Below are 23,187 nucleotides of genomic sequence, written 5' to 3' on the forward strand. Positions count from 1 at the left end.
CGAAGCGTCCCCCCCCCCACACACAAACACACACACCCTGTTCGGAGTGCAGAAGTTGCTGTTGCCATGTTCGCCTATTGTAAGCGGTTTAGGGGCAATATTGGTGGTAGTGTATTTTGGGCGTTGGTTGTGAAAGTGCAGGTGGGTGTGGGGACGCGTTTGTGAGCTTGTAGATCGACTGTTTTCCAAGAGGCAATGTATATGTGTGAAGGCGCTTCGTTTGGCCTTATTTTCATACACCTTGTTGCTTGTAGGGCTCGCTTCGTTACTTGTAGGGCTCGCTTCGTTTGGCCATGTTTTCATAGACCTTGCTGCTTGTTTCTCGCGCGAATTGAGATGAGATGTGATGACATTGAAAAAAAGGGCTTTGCAGTTGAGTTCAGATGGTAATGGTCAATGGCTTTGTGCAAATTCAGATCAATTGCTCCAGCCACTGAGGAGAACCTGGCACACATTTTTGCTCTCAGAGGTTTGTCAAATTATAGGAGGATATCCATCTGAATGGAAGTCAGTCAGACATGTTTGTGAAAAAGGTTTTATTATTTTATAATTGACCATAAGTCATTTATTATGTAATCATTTATAATGTGTGATAATTAATGTGTTAGGATACTTATAACGTCACTGTTTCCCTGTGATGGGTGGACCTAGACCCTCTAGGGTGGTCTGAGGTGATGGGTGGACCTGAGAGTCTCTAAGTTGGTCCATGGTGATGGGTGGACCCAGGTCCACCCAAATTAGACAATGGTGGGCTCCCACAGTCTATAGACGGATTTCCGCGCGACGTCATCACAGAGCAGAATGCGCAATCTGCGCATGCCTGGGGGAAACGAATTGTTGCGCCTTTCACTCTGTTGTTATGTTCGGGAGTTAGCTAGCCATAATTCTGCTATTATAGGCATAATGCTGCTATTATATACAAACAGATCCAACTTCCAACAAATCATTTTTATTGAGTAAACAAGGTATTACAAACTGCATAATTTAATCTACTTTCATTAAACCCGGTGAAGATCATTTATTTTATGAATGGACATTTGACCAGAGCTGCTGCGGGTAATGGCGCCCTCTATAGGCTTAGTTGGCTTACCCCCTCCTCTGCGCGGTCATATCCTCTCAATGTTTACAAACATGAAACCCGTCTATAGGACATTAATGGGAAACACTGATGACATGCAATCATTTATATTAAAGTAATACAATGCAGGTCCACAAATAACGATTTTTAGCAGCCTCTGCTGGTCATTACCGTCACTGCAGGCCGTTTGTTTATAACTGCATTACCCATAATTCCATTTGTTTTCACCGGACGACGGAAGCGTTTCAAAAAGCGTTCTTTTAATTGTTTTATACTATCTGTGGATCGTTTCTCTTAGCCAGTGGAGCTTTAGTTACCGTGAGCTGTGTTTTTTTTGCTGTGATTTTTCGATCTTCAAATCCTACAATCTTTTAAAAACAGTGTGAGATTCCTTTTTGTTATTAGCGTGGTAGTTCCTGGCCAAACAGGAAACCGGTGCGGTAGTTCCTGGCCAAACAGGAAACCGATGCAATTCCGTTTTCCGGCCGGATGACTTAATTTTCGCGGGAATGACTACCCTAGCCACCGTTTCAATATAAAATAGTTTATAAAAGGTGTTTGGGGGTGAAACATTTGCCACTCACAAAAGATATACAATTTAACTTTAGTTTTGTTGAAAAGTTACCTAGTATTACTTTAAGTAATGATTTATATGTAATACTTTATATGTAATCATGAGCAGGGGAGCAGATCTCATTACAACTTAGGAGGGAACCACAAACAAGGAATCTTCTCATAATATCACCAACATAGATTAATGCTAGGATTTGAAACTAACTAATCATTAAATATAGATTTTAAATGATATCATTTACTTTATTGGAGGAACATATCAGACATGTCCCCTCCTTCCCCCCTGGGATCTGAGCCCCTGATCATGAATGGTTTGAAGTTCAGATGTTAGATTTTGGCTTTAATTTGCTTGGTTTGAATGGAATGTCACAATATCAATAAAGGAATAAAAAAACATAATTGTGCCTCATGTTCTCTTAAAGTTCACTGCAGGTGGGTTGTCAATTTCATCCAATCACGAGAGAGTGCCCATGTATCAGCATCAATGTTATAGTGTTCAGTTTAAGTTTCATCACTTTCAAGTTCCACTTGTTTAATGTGTATTTGTGTATCCTGTGTGAGTTCTCTCGATAAGATTGGTATCCGAACAAACACTAGCAATGATTACTATCACAATATAGAGCTATTTAACACTGTTACTGAACAAACACTCTATAGTAATGATTACTATCACAATATAGAGCTATTTAACACTGTTACTGAACACACACTCTATAGCAATGATTACTATCACAATATAGATCTATTTAACACTGTTACTGAACAAACACTCTATAGTAATGATTACTATCACAATATAGATCTATTTAACACTGTTACTGAACAAACACTCCATAGTAATGATTACTATCACAGTGACATCACTTACCCTTTAAAGTCAATGGGTATACATGTATTTGACCAGACTTAACACTTAAAGAAGGGTGTGTTTCTACTGGTTCTACTTATTGACTTTATTGCATAATGCTGTTCAAAGGAAACACATCATTCAGTGTGTACTGTATATATATTCTTTATTTATAAATAACTGCATCCACATGGTTTAACAATGTACAGTACAGCTGAAGAACATAATTACATAAATATCAAAGAATCTGAAGAAGCATGTTATATTATTATTATTATTATTATTATTATACAGAGAAAAAAACAATCAGGAACAGACAGGTGTCATTCATTAATGTAGGCTCTGGCCTCGGGATTGGACAGGACAGCTGTCAGTCAAAAACTGGGTCTGTTCATACATGGAATGAAACTCCGCCTTCATCAGTTAAATCAGTGGTTCTCAAAGTGGGGTCCGGGGACCCCCAGGGGTCCTTGAGGGGGTTTCATTATTTCTTTAAAAACACAGTAAACTCATTAAAAGACTCTAGTTGTCCTTTAAGATGCTTTAGTTCCATTCAATGTAAATGCTGCAACGATCCTGTAAAAATAATTCATGGAATGTTTGGTTTAATGTTTGTTTGTTTGTTTGTTTGTTAGTCATCGCTATGGTAACAGAGTGTTACATCTTGACTGGTTGACGTGGTGGGCGGGGTTAGTCATCGCTATGGTAACAGAGTGTTACATCTTGACTGGTTGACGTGGTGGGCGGGTTTAGTCATCGCTATGGTAACAGAGTGTTACATCTTGACTGGTTGACGTGGTGGGCGGGTTTAGTCATCGCTATGGTAACAGAGTGTTACATCTTGACTGGTTGACGTGGTGGGCGGGTTTAGTCATCGCTATGGTAACAGAGTGTTACATCTTGACTGGTTGACGTGGTGGGCGGGGTTAGTCATCGCCATGGTAACGCGAGAGAGATAATTGAACCCTGATTGTGATTAAAGTCAGAATAAGATAAATCACATTTTAAACTCTGTAGTCAGAATGCTTTCTGCTGTTTTCATTATATCTAATGATTAATCCTATCTGACGACTGACACAAAATGTACAATATTTACAAATGAGACGAGATAAAGATGTTGTTTCACATGCTCCTCTGAGTCATCATGAATAAGGCTTTCTGACATGCATGAAGCTTCTGCCAAAACATGTTAAAAACACATGGTAAAACATGTTAAAAAACATGAACCTGATGTGAGCGCTTTGAACCATTCTCCTGATGAGCTTATAGATCTACTGAAGCAACAAGTTGATCACTAAACAGACTAAGCTTATAGATCTACTGAAGCAACAAGTTGATCACTAAACAGACTGAGCTTATAGATCTACTGAAGCAACAAGTTGATCACTAAACAGACTGAGCTTATAGATCTACTGAAGCAACAAGTTGATCACTAAACAGACTGAGCTTATAGATCTACTGAAGCAACAAGTTTATCACTAAACAGACTGAGCTTATAGATCTAAACAGATTACTGCAGTTATTAAGAACCCTAGAGGATCTATTCTGGAGAAGAACATAGCTTTCTCATCGCCAGCTTGTAGATCGGCTATTTTTAGGGCAAAAATATTTGGTGTAGAGGGAAAAAAGAGAGGACCAAGTACACAGTTAACTCAGGTAAAGTTGACCAAGTATAGAAGGTTGAAGAGTTTTGGGTTTTCTGTTTAAATAGTCATGAAAATGTGTTTAAAAATTTGAATATATATTTTTAAAGCCAACATTTTAAAGTCAAATGGTTGCTTCTGGGGATTCTACAAATGTCTCTAATGTCTGTTTGTTTTAAACTTATGTTTCTATATCAGTGGTGATACATTTATTTTCATGTCAACATTGTATGTATTTGTCCGTGGACCCCCATCTCTAAATATGTTGTTCCAGGGACCCCCAGGAGCAAAGATTTGAGTTAAAAGTATTTATATATATTCAAAGATGTGCACACATTTTCACGATTTATTTTCCAAAAGATCTACAAGCTGTGCGGGGAGGAGTCAGTAGGATACAACGTATTTATAAAGATGAAATGTTTGTTATTAGCGGCGCTAGCCGATCCTGCTCTATACCTGACTTTGTCCGTGTTCACCGTCAACGCTCTGATTGGTCAGACACGTCAACGCTCTGATTGGTCAGACACGTCAGCGCTCTGATTGGCCAGACACGTCAACGCTCTGATTGGTCAGACACGTCAACGCTCTGATTGGTCAGACACGTCAACGCTCTGATTGGTCAGACACGTCAACGCTCTGATTGGTCAGACACGTCAACGCTCTGATTGGTCAGACACGTCAACAAAGTGATTGGTCAAGCTTCACGTGACACGTGGCTATAAACACATTATAAACACATATCGATGACAAAATGTATCAAAGGCGCCGCTACCTTCACACAGGGTGTGATTTTTGTGATTATTGGTGGGATGTAAACAGAGATCATTAGTGAGGATATAAAGCCTGACGAAGCCTTCATAAGGTCTTTGTTTAACCCTTCAGATCAAAGCAGAGTTACTGTGTGAGAAGTCATGCTAATATGAATGTAATGCGTTATAGAGACAGTTAGTTCATAATGACATCAGGACATCATACAGGATCATCCAACCTGTGATGTCACAGAGAAAACTGTGATGTCATGAGAGGACAGGAAACAGGAAACAGAAAAAACTAGAAAAAGTGCTCCTCGGAGCACAAGTCTCCGCCAGCAGACTTGGGAATGTTGGGAATGTTCGGAATGTTCTACTTCTTATATGTTCTAATTCTTACAAAAAATAGAACATGTTACTGTGTCATAGTAACATGACACAAGTGTCCTATCCGTCTGTATAACTGTCCTATCCGTCCTGTCTGTATAACTGTCCTATCCGTCCTGTCTGTATAAGTGTCCTATCCGTCCTGTCTGTATAAGTGTCCTATCCGTCCTGTCTGTATAAGTGTCCTATCCGTCCTGTCTGTATAAGTGTCCTATCCGTCCTGTCTGTATAAGTGTCCTATCCGTCCTGTCTGTATAAGTGTCCTATCCGTCCTGTCTGTATAAGTGTCCTATCCGTCCTGTCTATGTAAGTGTCCTATCTGTCCTGTCTGTGTAAGTGTGATTATTCCTGTCTTACCTCACTTTGAAAGAGGCGCAGACTCTTTCAAAGTGACACATCTATTTATAGGCCGCTATACGTCACTAGCCAATCAGATCACACTATTTCACCGTATTGTCACGTGTCACGCGAGGCTTGACCAATGTTAGTCCCAGTTTCAGAAAGTGAAAACAAACTCTCCTGGCGGAGACAACGAGACAATAAATAATCAATAACAGAAAACTAAAAGAACCATGACCCCGCCCCCATCCAACCAGGAGGTGATGATTGGTCACGTGACGTCTTCATTGGAACTCTCTCTCTATTGGGCTTGTAGATCTCTCTCTGTCTATTGGGCTTGTAGATCTCTCTCTCTCTCTGTCTATTGGGCTTGTAGATCTCTCTCTGTCTATAGGGCTTGTAGATCTCTCTCTGTATATTGGGCTTGTAGATCTCTCTCTGTATATTGGGCGTGTAGATCTCTCTCTGTATATTGGGCTTGTAGATCTCTCTCTGTATATTGGGCTTGTAGATCTCTCTCTGTCTATTGGGCTTGTAGATCTCTCTCTTTCTATTGGGCTTGTAGATCTCTCTCTGTATATTGGGCTTGTATATCTCTCTGTCTAATGGGCTTGTAGATCTCTGTCTATAGGGCTTGTAGATCTCTGTCTATTGGGCTTGTACATCTCTCTGTCTAATGGGCTTGTAGATCTCTCTCTGCTTCTACTGGTCATTAATCAACCTTTATATTAACAATAACTTGTTTAAAACAATTACAAAAAAATTGAAGTCAAAGTTTTGACATACAGTGAATGGGGGGTCAGTGTGTGTGTGTGTGTGTGTGTGTGTGTGTGTGTGTGTGTGTGTGTGTGTGTGTGTGTCCTAACAGCTACAGCTGTCTCTGGGTGTGTGTGTGTCTGTGTTGAGGCGTGCGGCCCCCTGTGGGACCGAGGGTTTATGTTGGACACCGGACTCGGCAGCGTTCAGGTCCAGACTGCCGTCCTGGATGTTCTGATAGATCCTCTTTGCTGCTTCTAGGAACGAGTCCTCCACGTTCTCACCACTGAGAGAGAGACAGAGAGAGAGAGAGAGAGAGAGAGAGAGAGAGAGAGAGAGAGAGAGAGAAAATAAATGTGACCAAATGCAGTAAGAATATGAACTAGTCTAGTACTGTAATTGCATTTCCACCAACCATCTATACAGGCTATGGGAACATGACCATCTATACAGGCTATGGGAATATGACCGTCTATACAGGCTATGGGAATATGACCGTCTATACAGGCTATGGGAATATGACCGTCTATACAGGCTATGGGAATATGACCGTCTATACAGGCTATGGGAATATGACCGTCTATACAGGCTATGGGAATATGACCGTCTATACAGGCTATGGGAATATGAGCGTCTATACAGGCTATGGGAATATGACCGTCTATACAGGCTATGGGAATATGACCGTCTATACAGGCTATGGGAATATGACCGTCTATACAGGCTATGGGAATAAGACCGTCTAAGTTGAATCACAGGTTAAGAAGAGTTGGACAGAACAATGATATAAATGTAACTATGGGGAACCGTAATGTAAGGATGGGTTTTTATCCTGAATGTAAAACATGTCTATAGAGTGTCTTCTCTAACCCTTAGAGGACCATGTGTGAATCAGAACGCTCTGCCCTTAACTGTTATACCTCCATGGAATGAACATGAGCATCGTGCTGTGTGCATCATGGAGGTGAAAACATGCACTTTAATGTCATTGTGTCTTATCCTAGGCTGCTACGTAGATGCCGATACGCAGGGATGCTCCCCCATGGTCAATACCCCCCCACCCCCATGGTCAATACCCCCCCCACCCCCATGGTCAATACCCCCAGGACCACAGCTACTATTATACTATTATAAGTCAATAGAGGATATGCGCATGCTTAAAGTGAATGGCACATCAAGTGGCAAATCGAGTGGCAAATCAACATGCAAAATGAGTTTAACATTGTTTAATGTTGTTTAATGCAATCAGATATGACTTTTCTGTTTGGATGCATGGGCTGTCAAGGCCAGAAAGTCTTTTTTTGACACTCAGTAGGCATTCCTGCATAACTTCCAGGTTTGATGATGATGTCACACGCTTATCCTCTATAGTAGAATGTAGAATAATTAACAGTAGAAAGTAGAGGACAACATGGACCACAACTACAGAGTGGCATCACTTCACTCACATTGACCCAACAGTTATCAAAACACAACTTATTGGTCTCCAAAATACAGCTTTCCACATTTTCTCAGTTCAAAACACATTATTAGGATAAATAATTGTACACTGAACTGTACAGTATTCATGTCATGAGTAATCATTTGCTCCAATAACCTTTTAATTCATATTGGCCACTTATGAAAGATAATACAACATAATACATTGCACATTGTGAAGCCATACTGTCGTACAAAGGAGCAGAAACACAGTCAACACGTATCACAGGCTGAAGGAGTTAACTTGCTCATTTGATTTTCCTATTTGTCTGTTTAAGACAGTAAGTAGCTGATATATTACACTTTTACCTTAGCGCTAGGTATACTCTTAGTTGCTTGTTTTAGAAGAAAATGCACTTAGGACTTCTGGTGATTAGTAGTTTTCTTGCCTACCTACAGTATGTTGAATGAACTTATTGTAAGTGGCTTTGGATAAAAGCGTCTGCTTAATGACTGTCATGTTAACGTCTTTTTTCACGTACCAGAAGGAGGATTGTGAGGCTTTGGTTTTAAATCTAGGATAATTTATTTTCATTTGGACAGAAGAAGCAAAGAACTGATGATCCTGTAATGTTACTGCAGGATCTCATGAAGGATTGATTTGATGCCATCAGATGATTTGAGTCTCTATCTCCCCAGAGCACTGGCCTAGTGGTTAGAGTGTCCGCTCTGAGATTTGGAGGTCGGGGTTCGATTCCCTGGCCGGATCAAATCAAAGAGTATAGAAATGAACACTGAGCATCAAGGGTTGGGTTGGGGGGTTGGGGCGGGTACAGTGACTAGAGTCACTGTACCCCCCCCCTGTATCATCAGTTTTTACTTTTAGGTGAATGAGAGACAAGAACTTGATGATTCTGAATCTGTGATTTGACCAAACTCATACAGTAGTGTGTGTGTGTGTGTGTGTGTGTGTGTGTGTGTGTGTGTGTGTGTGTGTGTGTGTGTGTGTGTGTGAGTGTGTGTGTGTGTGTGTGTGTGTGTGTGTGTCTGTGTGTGTGTGTGTGTGTGTGTGTGTGTGTGTGTGACTGTGTGTGTACTTACGTTTTGGCACTAGCTTCTAGGAACAATAGACCTAAACAACAAGATTAGAACAGAATCCTCATTAAAATAAAACCATTATATTTGCTGCACCGTTTTCACACACACACACACACTCACACACTCACACACTCACCAGGGATTCCGTTAGCGGGTATTTACCGGCCATTGACCGGTAAAATGTTTAATTGGCCGGTAATTATAAACACCACCGGCCACCGTGGCCGGTTGGGAAAATGCTGTTATTAAGCTATTTTATCATTTAAGCCTATTATTAATATTATTATTTGGATAAAGTAGTTGGCTACAAACGTTACAATCATAATAATTTTAAAGTTTATATCATGATCTGACTGTGTGGTTTAATTCGTGCTCTGCTGCTGCTGTGCGCTGCAGTTATAGAATAGCCTATTCGTTGTACGACGGTGTCGCACGTTGAAAATATCAGAGCTACAAGCTCACAGCACGTCGCAATGCGCCGCGTTGTGAGCTTGTATGTCTGCTATTTTTGATACGCCACAACACAGCTGAGAGACACAGCTGTGTCTCCTCTGGTGGTCTTCTCGCTCAGGTGTTGAAAAACAGAACCGGGATTTTCAGAGGTGATAGAATCTGAACCAAACCGGACCCAGTTGTCGATAAAGGGACCCGAACACGTGTGGGTCGTGGATATTATGCAAGCACAGTGACTGTCTGTCTGCAATGGATAAAGTTGGTGAAAGCAACTATAGAGGCAAGTAATCAACCTCGCGCAAGGCCACATATATCATGACATATATAATTAACGTTAACAAAACAAAACCTACTTTTGCATATCAAGGTTGAATGAGAATCGATGTAAAGCCCAAAATATACTGTATATTAATGTGTTTATAATGTGCGACGGTGTGGTGCAGGGAAAGGCTCTGGCGCAGGGTAGCCGGAGGACTCGCCCCAAAACACCCTCGCCCCCATTGTTCAGGCTGACCAGCGGTTCTTGTATTCTTGTATTTGTTTTACTGAGGATAAGGGTAGATATAGGTATAGTTTTACTGAGGTTAAGATTAGGAATAAGGTTAGGGTTAGGCATAGTTTACTGATGTTATGTTTAGGAATACCAGGCGAATACCGCCCGATTGTCCCCGGGGTATTCGTCACGCAGCAGTTCACTCACATGCCCACTTTATTCATTTCATTTTTGGCAAGTGACATCTCTGCATGATATAGTAGATCATATCATTTAGTTATCTATAAAAACAGGAACAGATTACATCTGTGATTTAAAGTGGAAAGAAGCTCATCTCTAACGAGGTGTAATGATCAGTTGGGTGCATGTATGTATGTATGCAGTGCAAACACACATGTGACGTTAATTATAATAGATGGACGATACATTTATTCTTTGACCGGTAAAATATAATCCTGTCGGCCATGGTGACCGGCCCAAAAAATGCCTTGCGGAAACCCTGACACACACACACGCACACGCACACACACACACACACACACACACACACACACACACACACACACACACACACACACACGTCTCACCATTCTCCTCAGCAAACTGTTTGGCCTCTTCATACGTCACGTCCCTCTGAGCCTCCAGGTCAGCTTTGTTACCGATCAGGATGATGACCTGCAGACAGACAGACAGACAGACAGACAGACAGACAGACAGACAGACAGACACACACAGGGGTTCAGACAGACAGACAGACAGACAGACAGACAGACAGACAGACAGACAGACAGACAGACAGACAGACAGACAGACACACACACACACACACACACAGGGGTTCAGACAGACAGACAGACAGACAGACAGACAGACAGACAGACAGACAGACAGACAGACAGACAGACAGACAGACAGACAGACAGACAGACAGACAGACAGACAGACAGACAGACAGACAGACAGACAGACACACACACACACACACACACACACACACACACACACACACACACACACACACACACAGGGGTTCAGACAGACAGACAGACAGACAGACAGACACACACACACACACACACACACACACACACACACACACACACACACACACACACACACACACACACACAGGGGTTCAGACAGACAGACAGACAGACAGACAGACAGACAGACAGACAGACAGACAGACAGACACACACACACACACACACACACACACACACACACAGGGGTTCAGTGTCTTGCTCAAGGACACTTTGACACTATAACCCTGGGGTTTGAGGAGGATCAAACCTGGAACCTTTCAATTCCTCCTGAGCCAATGACGCCCCGGTGTCTTATATGATATCATTGGTCAATGAGGGAAAGGGGGGGTGGCGGGACAACGTTAGACTAACAGAGACCCCACAGGGCTGGCCACACCCAACGGCAGAACAGAGAAATCTCCCCTGAAGGCTTTCTATCAGAAAGAAGAGTCTAATTATTGTAGATCGGCTATTTTCAAGAGTTAAATATACATAGTACCTTCATTAGAAGGATATGGTGCTGTGTAAGGGTCTACACATATTAGGGTCTGGCTCATATTATGTGACAATTTGGCCAATGTTTGACCAGTTTGTATATTTTATTTTGGTGATTACCAGGGTGGGTTGCATTGCTCATAGGACGGCCTTGCACGCCCTGCAGGAACCTATCTGACCAGGAGGAGCACACGCAGGCACACACATAGATTTAAAACTACTTTAAATTCACACCTCAACAAAGTTTACAAAGGCTCCCGACTCACATCAGGCACATTAACATAGGAATGAGTCTATATGCATATCAAGGGTCCATTGTGTGACCTGTAGTGTAGGTGTTAAGGTCATTAAAATAAAGTGCAACCACGTTCTAATTCAGCATTGCAACACTGGTGATTACTGTTGATGCAGTAATGGTGTTATTCTTTTCTTCCTATATGTTTCGTTTTGAGGTATTAAAAAGGTCTTAAAGCCCCCCCCCCCCCCTACAGGTTGAGAACCAGTGGATTAGGTGTTAGAACCAACAACCCCAAAGTCATGGTTCAAATCTCTCCACTGCTGCTGTTTTCATTTGACACTTAGTGACAGAAAGCAGCATGAATGTTGTCACTGCTCAGCAGACTGAATGTTAAGCTGCCTGGTGAAATGTTAACATACATTTTGACTTTAATCAGGGTTGTGCCAAAAAGGTCACGGAGGGTGTCACCAAATTGAGGGTTCATCCTCCAGGGTTCATCCTCCACGGAGTGTGTGTGTGTGTGTGTGTGTGTGTGTGTGTGTGTGTGTGTGTGTGTGTGTGTGTGTATGTACACTCACTGTGTTAGGGTTGGTTAAGTTCCTTGCATCTGTCAACCAGCTGCTGAGATGATTGTAAGTACTCCTCCTACACACACACACACGCACGCACGCACACACACACACACACACACACACACACACACACACACACACACACACACACACACACACACACACACACACACACACACACACACACACACACACACACACACACACACACACAACCATAATGCATTATAAAGTGCAATACACATCATGAACATGTAAACTAACAACAGGTCAGGTGGTTGAGGAGTAACATCTTTATCCAACAAGTAAACATGCTATGAGATGATGATGATGATGATGATGAAAGCAAGAATGGACCAGGCGTCTGTCTGCCTCACCTAGACTCACACAGCTATAATTTATTATGATCCATACTGGAACATTCAAGGACTCTTTTTTTATGCCTTTTTTAAAATTATTGACAGGACAGTAGGCTGACAGGAAACGGGGAGAGAGAGAGGGAGAGTGACACGCAGATCAGAACTCGTGACGGCTGTCAGGCTACATTGTAGCCTAAATGGCCCGGACTGCTACGCCATCGGTCTGGGCCCATTCAAGGACTCTTAGCATAAGTGTGTCTTATTTACATAAAAAGTCACATGATGTTCAGTCCACTGATCACATGACTGTTTACACACACACAATACAACACATACACATCCATGCAGACAGACAGAATTTCAACACACAGTGCAGCCCCAGAATAACACACAGTTCAGTGACAAAGATGTTCGCAAAGAAGCAAATATTCGAAAAATGTATAAATTATTAATGTTTGTGTGTCAGCATCATGATAGCATAGGTCATACATGGGCAACTGGCGGCCCGGGGGCCACATGCGGCCCCCACCTTCACTTACTACGGCCCACAGGTTAATATCAGAATAGTGATATATTATTGATTTCAGCTGTTATGATTCTAAACATGCAAACATGACCCGCTTTAATGACTTCAGTCTATATCAGTAGCTTAATGACTAGTATTAACATTCTATTGTCTTTTTTATGTCCAATGTATTTGTATTTAAGTTCATAAAGTTAACATAAGTATAACTAAATGTATTTTAAATGAAATAAAAAAATATACTTTTCAGTATTCTAATTAAAAAATAGCACAAAAAAAAATCCGGATTCCAATTAAAAAATAGCAGATCTACAAGCTCAAAACGCGGCGCACTGCGTCGCGTTTTGAGCTTGTAGATCTGCTATTTTTTGCTACTTTTGTGTAACATAGAATGACGAAGTACGGCATTCATTTACTAAAAAAAGTTAAAATACACATAGACAGTATATGCAATGTGTCTCTGTGGAGTGAGTGTGTAAACATAGAGGCCCTCTGCATCATCAAAGTTGCATCATCCCTGGTATAGTTCATGTAAACAACATGATAATATGTTTCTGTAGTTCACAGCAGGTCCATAATTAGGGGTGCACATAACTTTTTAGGTCTAGTACTCAGAAGAGCACCTGGAGAGGTGACTTGGTGCGCACCAAATAAATGGTCCCGTCCCGTTTTGTCAACGGGGGGGGGGGGGGGTGGGGGGGTGCAGCACGGCGCCAATCGGACAGTTTTGTCAACGGGGGGGGGGGGGGGCTGCTGCGCGAGAAAAAAGGATGCTCTGCTTCCAAATTCCACCGATTTTTTTCCTCACACGCCGTTAGGTAAAGCCCCCAAGGTTGGTGACCTGTGCTGCGCTGCTTTTATCCGCCAGATTTGGACGTTCACGGCATATTTTGCACCGTTACGGTGCGTTCATCATTGGTGACGAGTGCCTCTAACAGCCGCTGCTGGCTGCGTGCACGCTGTGAGGCGATGCGAGGCGACGCGAGGCAACAATCACACGAGTACGTGCAGCATGCGTCCCCTTCCCCTGTGCCTAATGGCTGGACATGGGGCTGTGCTTTAGCGTGAGTGTGTGAGTGTGGCTTCAGGAAGTAAATTCCTAGCCTCGATCTCCAGGCTTTTTTTTTTGTTTTGCTAAAAAATAAAAGCTTGGAAATTCCTGTCCCAGCTGTTGGTACGCAAAAGCGCCTCGCGTCGTCTGATGTGGTGCGCATTTTTTATTTTGGGTGCGCATGCGCACCTGTTATGTGCAGCCCTGTCCATAATGTAGGAAGCTAGAACCTTCAGTGTCTGTTCAGTAACAGGCTCTCTCTCTGTCTGTGTCTCTCCAGCTCTTTAGTAAACACACATGTTGTTCAACACAGACTGAAAATGTCCAGCCTGGGATATGAATCTGATCCAATAAGGATAGGAGAACTCCACAAAGATTCCAGACACTCTGATAAATAATAGCCGATCTACAAGCTCACATCAGGACACCATCAAGGCCCCGCCAAAATACATTTTAGTCGACTAAACCGACTGTAGATTTAGTCGACTAAAACCGTAGTTAATAAAACATCGACTGATGCACAGACAGACGTTGACACATCATCAGTGTTGTTACCTGGAGACACTGGGTGTTTGGGGTTTAGTTCTAGTCAAATAAAACTAAAACATTTCTGATGACTAAAACTAAATAGAAATGTGCTGTCAAAATAAACACTGGTACAACGTGTGAGCGTGTGTGTGTGTGTGTGTGTGTGTGTGTGTGTGTGTGTGTGTGTGTGTGTGTGTGTGCGTGCGTATCACAATGACTCATGTGATATGTCATTGTCACTATGAACACCATAGTTCATATTGTTGATTGTGAGTGAGTGGAGAACTGGAATGGAGTGTTCTGATCGATCCGATTCGATCTCCATTTTTTAGCTGATATCGGGCCGATATCCGATCTGTTAATCGGATCGCGGCGTCTCTAGTCTTTTATAGAAATACGTAAACCAGGGGTCTTCAACGTTTTCAGGCCAAGAACCCCCCTAGCTGAGAGAGAGATGAAGCAGGGACCCCCTACTCTATATTGTATAAAATTGTGTTTCAGATAAAAAACATTTTTTTACTTAGTCTGTTCTTTTTTCCCTCTGCCTATATCTCTTAGCCAAAAATAGCAGATCTACAAGCTCTCAACGCCTCGCAGCGCGAGGCGTTGAGAGCTTGTAGATCTGCTATGTTTGGCTAATGTTCCCCTCAGAAAAGGGAATTCTAGGATTCAAGTGGTTAATGTAAAAAACAAAATCCTATCACACAAAGATTTGGCGGACCCCCTATAGTAGCTCTGAGGATCCCCTAGGGGTCCCGGACCCCCTGTTGAAGACCCCTGACGTAAACACACATTCAGCCTGGCTTTACCAGCCTGGTTCGACAAAGTCTGGTTTGACACAGTCAGCCTGGCTTGGCGTTCGTGGAGCGGAATGAACCAGGCTATACGGAGCAGACTTTGTCAAACCTGGATTTGGTTTATTTAATCCAGGCTTATTTAATTCTGCTTTCATGAAACAGGCCCCTGGTGATGTCGGATGGTCTAAAGAACGGTACTAGTCCACAGTGCATGGTTTTCACGTTGTTAAAACGTTTAGCATGCCTGCAGAATACAGCCTGATTTGAAGTACCTTGGTCATACAGTACATTCCTTCATATCAACCTGCACACATACATATATATATATACATATATATGTATGCAGGAATATGTCAAGTTTAAAAAAGGGTGTGTGTGTGTGTGTGTGTGTGTGTGTGTGTGTGTGTGTGTGTGTGTGTGTGTGTGTGTGTGTGTGTGTGTGTGCGCGTGTGTGTTACCTGGTGATGTCATAGACCATGAGCGCCCCCGCTGCTCCTCTGTAGTAACTGCGTGTGACGGCTCTGAACCTCTCCTGACCCGCAGTGTCCCAGATCTGTAGCTTCACCTTCTGACCTCCGACCTCCATGATCCTGGTGCCGAACTCCACCCCGATGGTGTGAGGACAGTCTGCCATGACTACACACACACACACACACACACACACACACACACACACACACACACACACACGACAGGTTTAAAGGTGTAAAATGACGCGTTTGTTGTTGTTTCCACAAAGAGAAAGAAAAGAAGAAGTGATGTATGAAGGCCTAGTGAGAGGAGTTACAGTAAAGGCATCTGCTATTATATTTATTTTGTCATTTCCAATATATTAGCGTAGGCTATAGGATTTTATTACACGGCTTGGTTGAATGCTCGATTCTATTTGGTCAGTCATCGGTCATTATTTCTGGATAATGACCAATGAGCTCAATAACGGACCGCTGTGTAATCAGAGACTCAGAACACCTGCTCATGTCAACCTGTGCTGCTTGGTTATATGCTTTATCCAACATGACAGCCATGTAAACAAACAACCAATGTCATTTACAACTAAACGTTGCTCTCAAGAATGTTTTTGAAAACATTTGAAGTGAGAAATAGACGATGCAATAACCGAGAAGTCATTCTATTTGATCCACTGCGCTTCCTTGTTTATCGTGGCTACGGGGGAAATACCAAAACGCTCGCCCCAAAACACAGTCGCCCCGGGGCAAATCCGGCGGTATTACAGGCAAATCGGCAGTATATAGAATGGGGGGCGAGTGTGTTTTGGGGCGAGTTTTTTTCTATTTTGTCATTTGTTTTCCGAGGCAGACTCCGCCCAGCCCAATAGGCTACTTATGGAATACTTTCATTGCCGTAAGCAAGGAAATACTTCGTTTTGTTGTTACTTTTGGGTACATTTATTTATGTATTTATTAAGTAGCCGTGTAATAAGCGGGATAATGCATGGGGAGGCAGTCATTATTGAAATTTAAATTTTTAAATTTCAATAATGACTGCCTCCCCATGCATTATCCCTTGCATATCATATCCCCATAATATTATTTCCACAATACTCATTGACGAGAAATGCAGCCCCAAAACACACTCGCACACACTTTTTTTTATTTCTTGTCCACCTTTGGAGTTACATCATGGCAAGATAACTACACAACCCAAACCTCTACCACAGTGGTCTTACCCTTTAAGCTGCTTTATAAATAAAGCACTTTGAAACTGAGGATGATGGCCAATGTTGATGATAATTGAAAAAACTTTTTATATTTTCCCCCCCTTTGTGTCCCGCCAAAGGGGTTGACCTGTCCCTCAATGGGCCTGTTTGGAGGAGGTCAGCCTAAATAACTACAGAGCAGACGATGGAGGTCACAATGTTTGTGTTGTAAAGCAGAGAGACAGGTCTTAACACAGAGACAGAGACATGGTTTATTTACATCAGGTTGAAGAGAAACATCACTGGATCGTCAATAAGACACAAAATAACTAAGATAAAACCACTGGCAGTGTGTGGATGAATTCATTCATTAATGTAGGGCTTGAATATAGCATCACTGTTGATCTCTATAACATTAATGCTGTTTATAACATGAACATAATAATAATAATAAGAGGATAAACTTACATTTCTTCTCTGTGAACTGATGCAGTAGACATGACTTTCCTACTCCCATGTCACCTACACACACACACACACACACACACACACACACACACACACACACACACACACACACACACACACACACACACACACACACACACACACACAGAGAGAGAGAGTTTGTAAATAACACTGTCGGTCTGTCTATCCCACCACCAGACTGTGTGTGTGTGTGTGTGTGTGTGTGTGTGTGTGTGTGTGTGTTAGTTAGGGCTGGGTATTGCCTACAACCTCACGATGGATATGTATCACGATACATGTTGAATAATGACCGTGTGTCTTACTAAATGTAACTAGCAGAGTCCTAGACCACCCAATGATGATGTTTTGATCAATTATTGTCAGAAAACGTAAAGTTTCCAAATCAATTTGAAAAGCTTAGTTGATGATAACATTTAAACAAAAAGTAAGTAAATAAATACAAATAATTAATGTTTTGATGGATCATTGATCGTCACTGTTGGGCAGAAATGACGCTGATGTGTTGTTTTTTAAAGCCGCGTCACACGCAGTATTTCCTGCCGTATGGATATGGCATGCCTCTGTATCCATACGCTTATGGGCAAGGAATACCATACGATTATTGTCATATCCATTAATTGAAACCACCCCTACTGTGTGTGTGTGTGTGTGTGTGTGTGTGTGTGTGTGTGCGTGCGTGTGCGTGTGCGTGTGTGTGTGTATTTGTATTACTATACTTACGAGGACCAACTACAGTAGAATTTGAAGAAATCTACATTGTGAGGACCGTTTTCCTGGTCCTCCTCACAAGACAAATGGTTGTTTTATAGTTTAAAAAAAACATGTTTTAGAGATACGTTTACAATCAGAAAAACATTCAGGTCAGGATTAGACATTTAGAGGTTAGGTTTAGGGATTGGAATTAGAGTTCAACATGATTTATACTTAGTTGCGCGCCAGTGTCATGCACCGAAAAACAGCCGATCTATAAGCTCACAACGCGTCGCAGCGCGACGCGTTGTGAGCTTATAGATCTGCTGTTTTTCGGCTTTAGGCTTACGGTTAAAATGGCAATTATTATTTTTAATTGCCATTCATAACGTGGCTGTCCTAAAGTGTTGCTGTCCTCACAAGTATAGTAATACAAACGTGTGTGTGTGTGTGTGTGTGTGTGTGTGTGTGTGTGTGTGTGTGTGTGTGTGTGTGTGTGTGTGTGTGTGTGTGTGTGTGTGTCTCAGGTAGAATGATGTAAACTCACCTATAATGATATATTTAAAGATGTAGGAGTAGTTATAAGGTGCAGAGGTCATCTTGGTGCTGATGAGGTCAACACAACAAAGTCATAACATGTTAAAAGTTTTGTAAACGAACAGTGTCTGATCCCTGAACCGCTCTGAAAGAGCGCCTCCCGGTGGCTGCCAACTGTAACTGACCCCTGTAAACATTAAAACGTCTAAGCTTATCACCAGAAACGACCCTTCTGGGGGGGTCCCTGGAACAACATGTTTTGAGATGGGGGTCCACGGCCAAATACATATCATTTAGGGCATTGGTTCTCAAAGTGGGGTCCGAGGTCCCCCGGGGGTACTTGAGGGGGTTCCAGGGGGTCCCCAGCTAAATGATGGACAGGAACCAAATGGACCCTTATGGGTCTGTAACTCTGAGAGTGTACAAATGGAACCAAATGGACCCGTTAGGGTCCATTTGATTCCATTTGTACACTCTCAGAGTTCAATTAACATTGATTTTACAATGTGAATTGGGGTCCCAGAGATAGAAATGTCATTAAATGGGGGTCCGTAGCCCTAATGTATGTCAAACTGAGGGTCCTTGAAATTAAAATGGTTGAGAATCACTGCTAGAGAGCTGTAAAAATCTTCTCTTATGGGGGTCCCTGGCATATCTTTTCAAATGGGGGTCCGTGGGTTAATAAGTGTCAATTTGGGGGTCCTTGACATGAAAAAGTTTGAGAACCACTGCTGTAGAAAGTTCATCTTCATCATCATGTTGTCAGTGTTTGTGTGAATCAGCTGAACATCATAAATCACTCACACACACAGTCTGTGTGACTCAGACTGACATCATAAATAAACCCGTGTGACTCAGACTGACTGGCTTCTTATTGCTCTGACAGGCAGCACGGGGTTACACGCAAACCGGCGACCCGTCGAATTCTGTCGCTGCAGCCAGTGTTGCCAGATTTTGCCAGAGAAACGAGCAACCAGGTGAATGACCATGACAACAACAAGCGCCCAATAGAAGCGACTATTATAGGATCCACGAGCCCTTTAAACGTCATGAACATTGGCCATTTGAAAATAGCAGATCTACAAGTTCACAGTGGGCTTGTAGATATATATTTAAAATACATATAAATTCAGGGGTCCTCGACAAGAACATATTTTAGAATCACTGATATAAACAACATTTAACAAACAAGACCAAATGAACAACTATACACTAAAGAAACAATACACCAAGAAAACACAACCAGCAAATAACCAATATTTACAAGAGACTTCACAGGAAAAACAAGGCCAACAGTCGCTTATAATAAGCAGACCTGGCAACGCCGCCTCCGAAGTCAACAACAGAAATCGCTAGGTCACTGATGTGTGTGTAACGGCAGCTGACGCCTTGCTAACAGGCTAATGGTAGCATGCTGCTCACAAACACACACTGACTACACAATGACAACACACTAAACTACACGCTGACAACACAACAGACACACGGGTGTGTACTTTACCTTCAGGTCGGTGTGTAGTTCTCTAGGAAGTGTTTATGTGCGTTAGCCCGTTAGCCTGTTAGCTGCTGCTCAGCCTACACTGAACCTAACTCCACTTCCGTACCGCTTCCTGGATGACGTCAGTGGGACGGGACCGCCCCCAGCAGCAGCAGCAGCAGCTACCTGATTCAGATTGCCACCTAGTGGCCAGGATGAGGAGGTTCATGCTCACCTGAACCACTTTAGTTTAGTTTAGTTTATATCTCTCTATATTGTATAAAATTGTGTTTCAGATTAAAGTTTTTCTTTTTTACTTAGTCTGCTCTTTTTTCCCTCTACACCTATAGCCTCTTTGCCAAAAATAGCAGATCTACAAGCTCTCAACGCCTCGCGCTGCGAGGCGTTGAGAGCTTGTAGATCTGCTATTTTCGGCTAAAGTTCTCATCAGAAAAGGAATTCTAGGGTTCAAGTGGTTAATCTAAAAAAAAAAAATCCTATCACACAAAGATTTGGCGGACCCCCTATAGTAGCTCTGAGGACCCCCTTAGGGGGCCCGGACCCACTGTTGAAGACCCCTGGTTTAGTTTATTTGGAAATAAATAATCTACATACAGTTAAAACTTCACGAGGATATAAACACACATAGGCCTAAACGCCATAAAATCCAGGGTGCCCACCCGTCCCACATCTCACAGCACGGTCCCAAAAGTGGACCGTCTGTCCCGTGTCCCGCACAGACGGAACTATGTCCTGAAAATCAAAGATATGAAAATAAAACTTTTTTTGTTGTTGAAAATAGCAGATCTGATATTTTCAAGAGTTTTTTATAGAGTTTTTATTATCCATTTATCCATCTGTGAAATGGGACATTGTGCATAATGAGTTCTTTCTATACTTTTGTACTTTAAAGGAGAAGTTCACCCAAAAAAATTACTTATTTTCTATCAATTGCACACCCCATGAAGCCTTGAATTCATGGATTTATTTTTGTTTTTGTGGCATTCCTAAGACAATAATTTGATGACCGGGTGTGTATCCGGTAGGAGACACAAATAATCTACTTTGTGTCTCCTACCGGATACATTAGCCGGTAGGAGACGGGAATCAAATTCTATTAAATATTTTTGATACCAATACTTTCATACTTTTACTAAATGTAAATGTTGAATTCCGGACTTTTACTTGTAACAGAGTATTTCTATATTGCAGCATTGATACTTTTACTTAAGTAAGAAATGTGAGTACTTTTCCCACCACTTCTTATAATGTGTGGATCTGCTGGAGGTGATTAAAGAGGCAGTCTGTCACACATTTGTCCAGCAGAGGGCGCAGCAAACACACCTTTAGGTTGCCTTGAATCAAATCAAATGAATTCAAACTTTATTTATAATTAAACAACAGAGACAAAGTGCTGTACAGGGTAAAACAAACAAACAAACAATCAAAGCAAAGGCACATACATGTACACACACATGTACACATACACATACATGTAGGCCTACACAAGTGTCTACATCAGCAAAGGTCTCTCCATTTCTTTAATTAGAGGCAGATTATGAGAAACTCACACACACACACACACACACACACGCACACACACGCACACGCACACGCACGCACACACACACACACACACACACACACACACACACACACACACACACACACACACACACACACAATGATAATAGATAATAGTTTTTCAATGCAGTATTTTGGTCAGTAGAGGTGATATAATATAATATACAAATACAAAACAAATTATTATTATTATGTTTGCCTATATTTTTCTTCTAGTGATATTCACTATAGACTAAAACAATTATAAATCTGGTAGGAGATAAAACCAGCAGTACTAGAGGTCCTGGTAGGAGATAAAACCAGCAGTACTAGAGGTCCTGGTAGGACATAAAACCAGCAGTACTAGAGGTCCTGGTAGGAGATAAAACCAGCAGTACTAGAGGTCCTGGTAGGACATAAAACCAGCAGTACTAGAGGTCCTGGTAGGACATAAAACCAGCAGTACTAGAGGTCCTGGTAGGAGATAAAACCATCAGTACTAGAGGTCCTGGTAGGACATAAAACCAGCAGTACTAGAGGTCCTGGTAGGAGATAAAACCAGCAGTACTAGAGGTCCTGGTAGGAGATAAAACCAGCAGTACTACAGGTCCTGGTAGGAGATAAAACCAGCAGCTCTAGGACATTAGCATAGATAGATCAAGCTGTAGCCTTGGCCTCCCATTCCTGTGAAGAAACAAAAACTCAAGTTAAAAACAGGACCAGTAGAGGGCAGTAGTAACAGTACAGATTGTAGAGCAGAGGTGGATAAGATGTTATCCACCACACAGGAGACCGGGGTTCGAATCCCGGCCGTTACATAGACGGATTTCCGCGCGACGTCATCACAGAGCAGAATGCACAATCTGCGCATGCTCGGGGAAAACGAATTGTTGTGCCGTTCACTCTGTTGTTATGTTCGGGAGTTAGATAGCCATAATTCTGCTATTATAGGCATAATAGGCATAATGCTGCTATTATATACAAACAGATCCAACTTCCGACAAATCATTTTTATTGAGTAAACAAGGTATTACAAACTGCATAATTTAATCTACTTTCATTAAACCCGGTGAAGATCATTTCTTTTATGAATGGACATTTGACCAGAGCTGCTGCGGGTAATGGCGCCCTCTATAGGCTTCCCCCGGCTCTGCGCGGTCATATCCTCTCATGTTTACTAACAGGAAACCTGTCTATAGGGAGGTTTCCTGTTAGTAAACATGAGAGGAATATGACCGCGCAGCTGCGGGGGGAAGCCTATGGGTGCGTTTGGAAATTACGCACCGGAGCACACTCGCCTATTAGTTTGTATTGGCCAGTGCGCTCACTGCCGCTCAGGGCTGTATTTTCG

General features: G+C 42.2%; 2 protein-coding genes across 4 annotated transcripts in view; both read right to left on the minus strand.

Annotated features, from left to right (window-relative positions):
- Positions 1-2,647: 2,647 nt before the first annotated feature.
- On the minus strand, positions 2,648-20,409 carry LOC311043739 (ras-related protein Rab-14-like). Of its 3 annotated transcripts, none has more exons than XR_014600636.1 (9): positions 20,298-20,409; positions 18,807-18,865; positions 17,549-17,602; positions 15,882-16,059; positions 12,172-12,238; positions 10,423-10,510; positions 8,893-8,923; positions 6,280-6,658; positions 2,648-5,963 (listed from the first exon to the last, which is right to left on the minus strand). XR_014600636.1 is itself a non-coding variant. In XM_084055094.1 (8 exons), the coding sequence occupies exons 2-8, from the start codon at positions 18,856-18,858 to the stop codon at positions 6,478-6,480; spliced, it is 651 nt and encodes a 216-aa protein (XP_083911220.1). In that variant the 5' UTR covers positions 18,859-18,865; positions 20,298-20,409; the 3' UTR covers positions 2,648-6,477. The 3 variants fall into 3 exon arrangements, 1 of the variants encoding a protein (XP_083911220.1); XR_014600637.1 differs by having other exon boundaries at positions 2,648-6,021; XM_084055094.1 differs by having other exon boundaries at positions 2,648-6,658.
- Positions 20,410-22,070: 1,661 nt separating this feature from the next.
- Positions 22,071-23,187, minus strand: part of LOC311044168 (actin filament-associated protein 1-like 2) — a 32,579-nt gene continuing 31,462 nt past the window's right edge. Inside the window, exon 16 of the mRNA XM_084055587.1 lies at positions 22,071-22,520. Within this exon, the coding sequence (XP_083911713.1) occupies positions 22,494-22,520 (27 nt within the window). The 3' untranslated portion in view covers positions 22,071-22,493. The remainder of the gene's footprint in view (positions 22,521-23,187) is intronic.

Source organism: Gymnoscopelus microlampas, assembly GCF_963454915.1.
Source record: "Gymnoscopelus microlampas genome assembly, chromosome: 4".
Lineage (NCBI taxonomy): Eukaryota > Metazoa > Chordata > Actinopteri > Myctophiformes > Myctophidae > Gymnoscopelus > Gymnoscopelus microlampas.

Bases quoted from the DNA above. Each gene is read 5' to 3' on its own strand.
- LOC311043739 (XM_084055094.1), bottom strand. From the start codon at position 18,858: ATGACCTCTGCACCTTATAACTACTCCTACATCTTTAAATATATCATT. The intron at 16,060-17,548 runs GTAAGTTTATCC...GTGTGTGTGTAG, and splicing joins TCAGTTCACAGAGAAGAAAT to TCATGGCAGACTGTCCTCAC. The intron at 10,511-12,171 runs GTGAGTGTACAT...GTCTGTCTGCAG, and splicing joins ACTTAACCAACCCTAACACA to GTCATCATCCTGATCGGTAA.